Source organism: Opisthorchis viverrini (assembly GCF_000715545.1).
Source record: "Opisthorchis viverrini unplaced genomic scaffold opera_v5_65, whole genome shotgun sequence".
NCBI lineage: Eukaryota > Metazoa > Platyhelminthes > Trematoda > Opisthorchiida > Opisthorchiidae > Opisthorchis > Opisthorchis viverrini.
The window spans coordinates 1,708,835-1,721,284 of record NW_008751721.1 but is presented as its reverse complement, the minus strand read 5'-3'; the positions used below and the strand labels follow the sequence as shown (position 1 = coordinate 1,721,284).

The window sequence follows — 12,450 nt, the reverse complement described above, 5'->3', positions numbered from 1 at the left end:
TTTAGAGGAGGCTAAGTTTGAAAGTCATTCAATTGGGATGTTCGCACGGTTATTTTATGGACACGTGGAGTCCGTATCTGATACCAAATAGGACCGCATTCCGCTGACAATACTCGAATCGGGTACTTCTGTAGATGGTACAATTAAAGGTCTTGAAGCGTTTGCAGATATACTGTGTTCTCATATACTATTAATGTTAATGTGAATAGAAGGGCGATCTTCATGCAGTAGGTAAAAAGCAAACTGTACATCTAGACAGGCCAACAATTTGCCAGGATTGTACCTGTTGTATTTATTTCGCGTTCCTTGTTTTGGAGCTTTTCTGAACTCAAGTCCATCCTAGTAACTAATTTACACCAATGACTGGTGGCTTTTATTCCACTCGCAGATGCTAAAGGTACCGTGGATTCAATTCGTAAGAAACGTTATACGTCGTTGCAGGGCGATTAGGAAGAAACCGGCCGTCTCTGCGGTAATTTTCAGTCACACACGCGTGTATGAAGACACTTTTCAATTCATCATTTTGAAGGGGCAAATGAATGAAAATCCAGTTCACAAAAAAGATGTCGAAAATCAGGTCAGAAACGAAGGGTGGAGGTGCCGCAGGCTGTTCGCGCCTAGCAATAGTCGGTGGATCAAAACCAGGCAATCCTTCCAAAAGAGGCGAATATAATTACAAACAATGCAAGAATTCATTTTGCTAACACAAATGAGAGTGTCTGCAATCAGTCTCAAATTGTTTGACTGCTTGTTAGCATCGGCAGATACACTCATTTGTAGATCGACTTGGCTTCATCGGGAGACAACAGAATCTGAGGTTTATGGTATTCTTCAACTAAATGTGCTGCACAATGGTCGCTCGATATTTCAGTTGGCACGATGTTCGGGATAGCGCAGTATATTTTCGGAAAGGAAACTATTCACAAGGTTTCTGAAAACTATCTGACAGCCCACCAGGCAGGCGCGGTCCCCGAGTTTCTGTTGACTTTATGCTCTACTTGAGCCAAAACTAGACCGATTTTGACAATCACGCTCATTTGAAAACCAAACTTTCTTCTCGGAAGACTCAGTTGAATCTTTCTATTGTGATATTCTACAACTGCGTAAACGCCACCTCATGTTCTAATTGGTACCATATTTGGGATATAGTGGTATATTTTCGTAAAGGAAACTAATTACGAGGCTGTCAGAGTTATCAGTAACCTTGTGAGTAGCTTCTTTTGTTTGCTATCTATTCATTGTTAACATGATCGCCTGCTGTATTCTGCCTGGGGGATTAATTACTTGTGTTTGATATTCGACCATTCGGTCAACACGTAGCAAATACATGCTTCTGTCAGGCCGTACTGGTGCCTTTCATAACCCACCTGAATTATTTGGTAGAGGTTTTAAAACGTCTCGAGGGAATTCTGGAGGTCACTGCAAGTCCAGCTTGACCACCATATAGAGCTCTGGAAGCTGGTACGTATCAAGGACGGGTGCATACCTCGCTTCACGTCCTAACTTATCAGTTGGAAGTCTCAAGTTGTCTAGCGAAAACGAATGGCGCCTACAGAGCGTAATAATAAGACGCGCTCGCATGACAGTAGTATATGACTTCCAGCTTCCTGGAGTGCTTACTCGAAAGCGCTATCAACACAACTTCATCTTAATTTGTGTACACAGGCCATCAGCATTTCATCTTATCAGAGACGAAAATTTCTATGCGAATGTTCCTTTTATTCCAATGGCTCAGTCAGCGTCAGTTTCGTAGAATTATTGGGTCGATTATGCTCTTTACTTCTGCAAGTTTTCTGCTGGTAAATAACTTTTTCTGTCAATGATGAATGTGGTGATTTTACCATGGAGACGTTTTTTATGAATCAAACTTGTCAGTCGGCTTTCGGAGTCAAGTACGACATCAAGCTCTTGCCAAACATCAGATTATTTTGCATGCTACTTGTCACTTGGTTGCGGCCTGTTACTCGGAAGTCGCCCGAGAAATTGAGTTACTCATTCAAGTATCTCTCCAGATGACTCCCACCAATCACTTCACTGTAGCAGCCTAGAATTTGTCAGTAAATTTAGTTAGTGCTCGCATGGATGCCTCACTAGGCAGAACTTGACCACTCTTCTAACCGTCTGCACGTGATAACGTATTATTTGATTTTGGGGCCGTTACTTTTTTCCGGAGGCTTTCAAAGCGCTTTTTTTAATTGACCACACATTTGTGCCTAGTTAAATACAGTATATTCCCGCCCTATGGGTAAACATTTCATAAAAACGGGGTGAAAATGTGATCATCCTTTATTTTTGAGTGAAAAGATAACAAATAATACATGTTGTAGAGTAGAAAGCGTACAGCCAATCAATCAAACTGGATCGAGCGCACGAAAGACAGAATGCTTCTGGCGTTGTGGTGATTGCGACTCACAGTTACCGCTCACTAACAGTTCGTCATCGACGCAACAGGAGCATAATTCGATAGGGGCATAGCGATCTAGCTAACTGATCAAGTCTTTCTAAACTTACATCCATGGCTCCCAGTCGAAAGGTCTTGCTCTTTCTGTGGTTTAATTACCATGGTTAGTCCACATCAAACTAAAAGAGCACATGGAAAATATTCTGGTCTAAACAGAAATATATGTGTCTGATGACGTCGGATTCAGATATCGAGATTTGATAACTGAAGTTGTCGTGTAACCGATACTGTATCAATGCAAACGAGACGAACATGTTTAAAAGCCTCTCAACGATGGGATATGCTTATTTTTGAGCATGTCTGTACTTGCTAAAAGTCACTGTAGCTACCATGTCTTCTTTCTTGCCATGACCGCTGAACCGGATAATAAAAGAACATCCTCAAATGATGCTATGATTCTTTTGGTTCCAGTGCCAACTACTTGAAACTATTCGCACATTCACTTATTTTATACTTCTGGTATTTATTTGTAGCTGTTTAAACTATTAGAGCTCACTGTGAAGGTCAGATATGGCTTCTTGATCTACAAGGAATTTATCGAGTAAAACACATCAGAAGCAGCATAGATAGGCCCCATTACCATTTTGTTCGTTAGTCAAACGGTGCTCCAGAACTGACACTGCCAGGTAGTTGAACAAAGGAGAATAATCTCTGAGCCCGGAAGACGTTAGTTGGCCTCACTAATTCAGGGAAGATGAACAGTTTAGAAATGTACTAATTTGGAGATTTAGTTGAAGGTTCGACTGAGTCGGTTTTTAATACCCAATTAATTCCCAGGCGGCGAAAATTGAAATTCGAGTTGGGGGCCAACCTAATTAGCCTCGGAATGGGCGAAACCGATAGCTTTCGTCAAGCTTATGGGTTGTCCTGAGTTGTAAATCGTGTCCACACAAAATTCGTCCCGTTGACTGTTAAATTCCAGAAACTTTATGACTATAAAGCACATGGTGCAGGTATTCCAAGCACTTTGCTACATCTGAGATTCTGGTCTACCGAAGCTGCGTGGGAACTTGTTGAACGTAGGCAAGCGAATCGTTTCCAGATTTTTCTTGGTCATCCCTGGCTATTTGTATTGTATTGTCAGATACACACATTTGCAAGTCCCATCAGGGTGAACGGGTGGCTTAAATTTGCCCATGATACATGTGTGTTGCTGGACGTTGGATAGAAAAATGTGTACTCTCTGCTGGGTGAAGGAAAATTTTACGTAAAACATGTTCGAAAATGGCTGTTGAAACATTGTAAAATATCATAAAGCGGACTGCGAAAATATTTGATAGGGTTAATTTATTCTCAAATGCTGAAATAGTTATTCGCTGAACTTTTTTAAAGTGGACTGCGAAAATATTTGATGGGGTTAATTTATTCTCAAATGCTGAAACAGTCATTCGCTGAACTTCCCCATTTGCGAAATAATAGTTTTTCGTTGCAGTTTTAGGGTTTTGCGCGATAGGTATTTTGTTCATTGACACACCACTCTCGTTTGAACGGTCGGGGTTTTGCGGGATAGGTATTTTGTTCATTGTTACACCACTCTCGTTTGAACGGTCAAACGATTGTCACAACCAGGACAGTTACTGGGTCGTCGTTCGATGAGTCGGGCACACTAATCACATCGCTCAAGTTTGAAAACGTTCACCTGTTCGGACGTGAAAGTTCATATTCGTCTAACGTGTGTTGGTGGAATAGTCGTTACACCCTCGCCCCGCACTTCAGATGTCCGGGGATCGAATCCCGGCACGGCCATAGGATAAGCGCTGCTGATAAGCTCTCCTTTGATATGGACTCACCGAAAATAAAGGCTTCGCTTTGGAAAGACCATGGACGCTATTTGCTGGAAAAAAATAAAACGAGCGTTTGGAAATTGCCAGGGCACTGTTGTGTTTATCAAGTAGCTGCAAACATTGTGCAAATTCTATCAGGCTTTGAGAGCACTTGAAGTAAATACAAAGATGGAGAAACACATTCATTTTGACGCGATGGTGGCTTATTGTCTATAGTATATTGCGAGGATCCAGCGCTTACAAGATAGTTCGAAAGCAATTATTCGTTGTCCATATTCAGCTTTGTCACTAATCAAAGCTTGTCTGGCAGTGACCGCGTCGCTATCATACCCAGACTTTCTGAGAGTCGGGTTGTTGATCGTCACAATCACGACGTTTGTTCGGCTGTCGTCTGAGATGCCGGATAAATTCACACAAATTAATCATGTCCGCCCATTCTGAGGTCGGAATTCAGACGCTCTCGTCTTCTGACATGCATAAAATATGACCTTTTGTAGGTCGTCAGAGACTGAATTCCAATGCAGCCAGACTTGATGCAAATTAATGTATTTAGATTGGTGAATCGGGTCGGTTCAGTGCTTTTCACTTCGCATGATCTAGGAAAAAGACGCCTATCAACGTCGGAAACAGGCTGTTCAGCTATAGGTCTCACTAGGCTGATGGTGTTACGTGTTTACCGGGTGAAACAGCCATGTAGGTGGAACAGAAATGCGTACCCGCTAAAAAGTTTTTTTCTTCTGAATGATAGAATAGAACTGTGTATTCTTGGTATTCTTGTGTATTCTTGTGTTCAGGCGAGATTATTGCACATCAGGTGTTTCTGTTGGTAATGCATTTCAAGTAACCTAAATTCCCAGGGAAATTAGAATTTATGGTTGAATTTGCTTTGATCATGTAATTTACCGAAGGTTCTGTCCAGAAAAAATGAGGAAGCTTCTTTAGTTCGTAAACCAGAAGGTATTGGAGGATGTGAGCTTCACTTACCTTTGAGAATAAGGGGACCTTGCCCTGTATTCTTGCTTAAGTCTGGAAAACATGTATGATATTCTATAGAGGAAAATACTGATAGCTCAGGCAGCGTAGACGATCGTTGTTTTGTTCGCTAAGCTTGGCGATTTTGATTGCAAACGTTTTATTACCAACCCATCACTATGTACCACTACGCTGTATAACAACGCACTGATGATATCACCTCGATTGTTGACAAATCGTTTGCAATCCGACTGGCCAGCTCAGCGAACAAACCAACGACCATGTCTGATATTAATAGACAACCAACCTCAAACCACTTGACGATACATGCCATTCCGGTACGACAAATAGGAACCTGTTGCAAACAACCTGTGGGAGCTTTTCGATCGTATCTTACGCGAATTTTTCAAATGGAACCCTTCATTTTTGAATCTGAACAGGCATCTTTTGTATCAACCGATCTTGGATGGTATCAGTAATGTTGTTCTATACATGTCCGGGAACAAAATATCCACATGGAAGATTCAGTACTCACAAGCATGAATGTGTCAAGTTCATCGTCTCATATCTCTATTCCATATATTCTACCAGATCTTCAAAGTGATTTTGAAAATGCAGTACCCATTCCTAAACATTTTTATCTCGCTCTCAATAGTTATTCCAGCAGAAAGTGAACATGGTTGGGAACGTGGAGATGTGTTCTTATTCATTTATTCACATGGGAAAACCTTGAGCGAACGCATGAAAAAGCATCGTATTTCTGATTGATAAAACAAGAGCACAACTTTTGAAACGGGAAATCGGGAGAAAGCTTCGGTAATACTTTATGGGCTTGGCGGAGAGAAATGCCCCAGTTCTATTTACTTTGGCCACGTTGTCGGAGAAGAGAAAATAAATAAATTTCGGGGACTCGTAGAATACACTTCCACCTGATTTAATGACTGTTGATCTATTCGAGAAAGTCACATCTGGCCTCTTAAAGGTTTGTTGACACCTTTTGAGACCTTTGCTGTTGGTATTTAAGCCGCTAGTTGGTCTGCACCTGGAACCGAGCAACCACTATAACGGCACCGTGCAAGCCCGCGCCTCAAATTGCGCATTCATTATTTAGGGTTCTTCAAAAACATGAACTTCAGGAGGAAATCGTTCTTCCAAAAAGCATGATCTCAGAGAAGAGTAAGCTTCCAAATGATCATTTTCTTGGATATGGACCCTGGTGTAAGCCACGTGTCGGTGAATGCGGGGCTGGAAACCGCAAACTATCGTCTGAGTCTACTCTTTTTCTTGGATATGGACCCTGGTGTAAGCCACGTGTCGGTGAATGCGGGGCTGGAAACCGCAAACTATCGTCTGAGTCTACTCAACCAGCTGAGATTTCGTGGTCCAGACACAACTTTGCGGATAAACACTTGAGTTTCACAATAAAATGTCACAATTATGCCGTGTGAATTAACACTTGCTACCCATCAGAACCTCTAACGAGCTCTTGAGATTCATCCGTACTGAGGAGTAAGCTGATATAACCCGGATATCCAGAAGACACTAATGTGATTTCGAGTAGCCTTTTCCGTACTTCGTTATACAAACCGCCCAATCGATAAACGAGACCCTTTCAAGGCTTGTGTGTCTATGTCTTGGATATACATACATACCGTTCGATGCAAACCTTCTGGAGTGGGTTTGGACAGGTTCGGCACTTGCAGGCTTCCGCTAGAGCAGCTAAGATTATTATGGCTTAATTCAGATTGTTTTTGGGGTCGTGGTCTCACTATATTCATCATTACGTAAACCCAGGGAATTGTTCCCTATATTAATTCAATTCGTGACCAACTTGAAAAAATGAAACATTCTTAAAACTTCCTGTAACAGTAGGCTGAGCAACTGATTGCCGATGCGCTTCCCGTGTCCAATGCTGATTTGACTCTGTGTCGAATAATACCCTGACAAATTGCAAGAGTTACCGCGAAATTTCCGTTTTTGAAGTGCAGACCATTATCGGGGCATCATGAATCAAACTATTTTTTTCAAACTTGGAATAATATCCAAGACATGGTCTTACAGTATTCCAACTTGTTTGACTAACCCCCTGAGTAGTTTCCTTTATGAAAATATAATGCAATATCTCGAATACCGTGCCAACTGAAACATGAGGCGGCCTGCGTGCAGCACATTCAGTTGTAGAATATCACAAAACGGGAGATTCAGTTGAGCCTCTCATGAAAACCAAATTGATTTGCAAATGCGTGTATTTCTCGAAAACAGGGAAATTTGGATTCAAATAGGTCATACGGTTTCACGGAAACTCGGGGACTGCGCCTACCTGATGAGCCCGAACTGGCAGGGTGAAACCAATCGTGGGCTGACGAAGAGTTTTCATCAACCTTGTGAGTAGTTTCCTTTATGAAAATATACTGCAATATCTCGAATACCGTGCCAACTGAATCGTGAGGCGGCCTGTGTACAGCACTTTCAGTTGTAGAATATCATAAACGAGAGATTCAGTGGAGTCTCTCGTGAAAACCAAATTGATTTGCAAATGAGTGTATTTCTCGAATAACCCCTGATGTTTTTTTCATCTTTGAAAGTTCACCAGTTCTGGGTCACGTGATTGAAGGATTGATGAAAATAATTATTTGTAAGGGTTCAGAAGGCATCGTAACCCCCTCAACCATCCACGAATACAGTGAAATAGTCAATGCCTTGATTGTAACTGTGGTAATAGGATCGTCAGAAAAAGGCGCCGTTGATCGCTTGCTGTGAGTTTTCACAACCTGACGTTTAACCCAGAGAGGTTACTACATCGTTCCCTTATCATTGGTTTTCACCATATCTAGAAAATTGATTCAGAAAAACACTCACTGTATAACAAACTTCACAGTTGGAAAGGTAGCAAACACACTGAACCTTATTCGCGAGATTCCTAGGTAAAATAGAGTTCATCTGTCAAACATGGATTTCAGATATGAGGAAATCTTGTTGAGATCTTATACACGTACGTACGCATTGTTTTCAACCTATTATGCTTCCTATCCGCATTGGTTGCTTTTGAAAGAATCATATATATTTTGAGTGACTGTGGTTTTTCGTGATGGGATGCATCACTAATCAAACCGTTTTATGACCTCGATGGATGGACGATTTATGACATGTGAGAATGAAACAAATAAAAATTTTTGCCAACAGACATAACAGCGGAAGAAGGAAAGTTGGACCAAAAATACAAAAGATTCTTCTCACTTTTGGAGCACACACAGTTTGAAATATAGGCATGAAAACATCAGCAAATGTTGAAATGCTTGGTGGGGATTTTTGGACAAAAGTTTAATTTTAAGCCAGCCGATGGCGACAGGGGCTCGAAATATGGGTGGTCCAAGTTCCGATGACATCGAAAACGCACATCTAAGGAAGGGATTTGCATGGCCATCGGGTAAAACAGAAACGTTAATTTTTCAGTGCTCAAGCAAAGACAGGTTTTCGAAGGGAAATTTAAACGCATCTTGAAGTAAGTACCGAGATGTACAACGTTTTAATTAATCTTTTTGAATGATAAACGAATGAATTTTGGAGGAGAGAATAGTGACACTATTCCAGCTGGAAATTAGGCCTCTGAATACAAAAATGTTAAATAATCATGTATTGTAGTTCACAATAAGTCAGAAAACCACTTAAGTAATGACACGGGTGTATTGTGTATACGCGGCCAACTGATCCGCTTTCGTGGCGGGTAAGCAAACAACTGAGTCACCCATCCAGTCAACCCACAACGCTCACGCGAGCAAATCAATCGGACACGCACCCAATCAGCCACTCAAGTCACACGCCAGATCGATGGTGGAACGACGGACGGACACGTACACGTGCAAACTCTCTGACACACCGAAGCAGCTACTGCATCATGGCACAATATCCATATAAGATACGGCCTAACAACACAACTGATCAGCCAGTAAATGTCGAAGTTTAGAACAATAAACCTTCAAACCGAATGCTATGGGTTCGAATTGCTCTGGAAATTTGAATAGACAATTATCATTGCGCACTGCAATATGGATATTAAATTAGCAGTACTACTTAAATTAAATATCAGTACAACCATGAGATCCATGTATTCGGCTAAAATGGAACATTCGTAGGCTGACCGTAAGCGATGTACCAAAAGGGGTAGACAACCAGTACTGTGAAGTACATATCTCACTAAAACATGCCCAAATCTCTTGTTTACTCCTCTTCACTGAGGAAGGGTGGTTTCACAGTGTGAGACTACCTCTGAGAGGTTGTCGCTTAAGAACCAATTGTCACTTGCCACCAATTGTGAACAACTGGTGGGCTTTCTGTGACCAAATAATACGTGCTGCTATAACCTGCGTTAATGAGAGCTAATTACACTGCTGGTGAGCAGCTCGTTACCGGACGATTAGAATCTCAAGCGAATAGGCCACGGGTCACGGGTTCAGGACCCCCCGTTGCAGTTTTGTGTGTCGCACATTGTACGGTGCTTCTCGGCTATTCACTGTAGGTTAGTCTTACTTGCAAGATAAAATCCCAACCTTTAAAGGAGGTGGAGGCGTAGGGTCAGGTTGAATCGGATTGCTGAAAGACACAGGACAAAAAGAAATGCTAATTAGCTTCATCTACAATGGTCAACAAGAGATTATTCATTATTGAAGGAACAGTGTATGACAGTTCAGATTTCTATGAAGCACCGGGGACGATTTTCCCTATCTGATTGGATATAACTAATGCACGGAAATCTTGGTGAATAGGAGCGCGTGCTAAACCTCGAGAACTTTACATAAAAGAAAGAGAACTGAGACAAACTGGCAGACAAGATAGATACAAGGCTGAGGGGTGTCTAGAATAAGTATAGGAGCAAAAGTACGGGAAAAACTGCACAGACAGCCTCCGAAACAAGTAGTCCTGGCATGTGGGTGGGAGATGAAGGAACATCATATTGGTAGAATGCGCCAGGGATCAACTAACACAGAACTACGGTTGGAGGGAAACGAACTGCGGAAAAAGGGTGGAACAAAGTTGTCTCTCCTAACCGGCAGAATCTGGGGTTTTCGCGTGTGTCAACTATGGGGAGAAATGGTGAAGAAGGCTGTTTGGTGGCTAACTACTTGCACCGCGTTTCCAAACAGAGTGATTGACGCATTCGATAATTCAGTCGTGCATCTTGTGGAGAGTTTTTCATCGACGTTATCGATTCAGCTAAGTAAGTAATACGGGCAACAAGGTGCCCCGATGGACGGTGGTGCAAACGCCAACGTCCGTGGAGTCTGTTTTCCTTCTTTTTTCTACCCAGCCCACGCACGGTTAATCTATTCAGTGGATTCCTTAGACAGGACCGTTTCGCATTTTTCAACAAAAAGATTATTTGAATGACAGCACTCTCAAGAATAGTTACTAGAATTGAAGCCTACCGTCCCAGACGATGAGCGCCGGAATATATGAAGAGGGGGAAACTGGGACCTGCAAGAGAAAGTTATTGGGATTAATTGACATGTTAATGGAAGGAAGGACCAAGGAGCGAAAGAGCTCAGACAAATAGGGGATTGAAAACAAAATAAGCCTTCGTAAATATGCAATTGGGTTGGGATAGCGACACCCTGGTTAGGAGATTCGGTGGTTGTAAATATCTCAGCGGCAGTGCCGGCACAAGGTGTTGTCAGGACACGAAAGCCATCGCTTATTTTTAATTCTGAGTTCACCGAGAAGGCAGACTTCCGCAGTAGATTCTGGTCGAAACAGCTGTTTACAATCGGCGCCTAGCATAGAAGTGAGTTAAGCTAAGACCAAAGTAATTAAAATTCAACAGTAAACATTTACCGAGCAAGAAGCTGTGATATAGATAGGTCAGGATGCGTGCAAATACACGTTTTAGCCATAAAACTAATGCAATGGAAACGCATATGTTTCAGAAGACTAGGTCACTGATAACAACGGCGTCACACTAAACTTCTGGCTTATTTTGATGTTGAGAGGTCTTCCGGCGTCACACTAAACTTCTGGCTTATTTTGATGTTGAGAGGTTTTCCGAAATGTAATGCTACTGTTAGTGCTCTAGTTGTGACGTAATAAAGTTGATTATCAGAAGGTAACAAGCACTGACAAATGTTTGTCTTACTACAATGTGATGAATATAATAGTTAGGTGCACTTGGTGAAGACTTATGATGATGAGTTATGACTTATGATGACTTATCGTTTGAGGTAATTTGTTGAGAGCTCCTGAGTGAAGTTCCGGACGCTTGACGTGTCTTCTCTGCAGTATAGCTGCTACCTGTGTTCCCTGACACAGACATTGTTCAGGATTAGTTGTTGAATAGTTTTCACCTGTTCGAAACAAGACTAACCATTTGGCGACAGGGTTCACTTGCTTCAAACTAAGAGCGACGAATAATGACGTTATTTCCGGATTATCGAACTCAAGGACAACTGCACGCTTCCGGGTTCATGAACGGATCGATTTCCATATGACTGCTGTAGGGGTCACTCGTCAGATCACTCCAGAATGGTGGAAGATGAACAGAGGTGTTGTCAGTGTTGGGTGTTGATGTGACTGAAGATGGGGAATTATCTTTTACCGGAGAAACTGACATGGTATAAGGGTCGCGTCGGGCTCACCAATTGTTAGTGCTCTAGTCGTGACGTAATTACGTTGATTATCAGAAGGAAACAGGCACTAACAAATGTCCGTCTTATAAGAATGTGATGAATACAACGGTTGGGTACACTTGATAAAAATTGATACAATGTGAAAAGTAGAATAAGCCAAAAAGTGACTTATCATTTGATGACACTTGTTGAGAGCTCCTGAGTGAAGTTCCGGACGCTTGACGTGTCTTCTCTGCAGTATGGCTGCTACATGTGTTCTCTGGTTGACCGTGGAGACTTGCGGAGCTCTGTTAACTTTCTGTCCTGTGCGCGCAATGGTGTGTATGTTGAGCCCAGTTGTATGCAGTTGTGTGCAGTGTGAAGAGAGGGGTGTCCCTTCGTGTTTGATGCTTGCACGAACATGAATACAACTTGACCTAATGTGTTAAAGTTCATAAGCCTGGCGGGTTACGTAAGTGTTAGGCGCGTAAACAAAAATGGATGAGTGCACAAGTTGTCGGCTAAGGTTGCAAGTGGGACAGGCATTGTCACGTGGGTCGAGTGTTTGTGACGCGTGATCTGATGAGTGACCCCTACACTAATGAAGAATCCGAAATCCATCGTTGAAATAAGCAGA

At 42.1% G+C, this 12,450-nt stretch overlaps 2 protein-coding genes across 2 annotated transcripts in view; both read left to right on the top strand.

Moving 5' to 3' along the window:
* Positions 1-6,405: 6,405 nt before the first annotated feature.
* On the top strand, positions 6,406-6,630 carry T265_04143 (hypothetical protein; the record flags this gene model as incomplete). Its single annotated transcript, XM_009168801.1, has 1 exon — positions 6,406-6,630. A coding segment is annotated over one exon (225 nt), but the record flags the coding sequence as incomplete, so codon positions are not given.
* Positions 6,631-10,176: 3,546 nt separating this feature from the next.
* Positions 10,177-12,450, top strand: part of T265_04142 (hypothetical protein) — a gene marked incomplete at both ends in the record, with an annotated part of 22,353 nt that continues 20,079 nt past the window's right edge. Inside the window, one exon of the mRNA XM_009168800.1 lies at positions 10,177-10,432. Within this exon, the coding sequence (XP_009167064.1) occupies positions 10,177-10,432 (256 nt within the window). The remainder of the gene's footprint in view (positions 10,433-12,450) is intronic.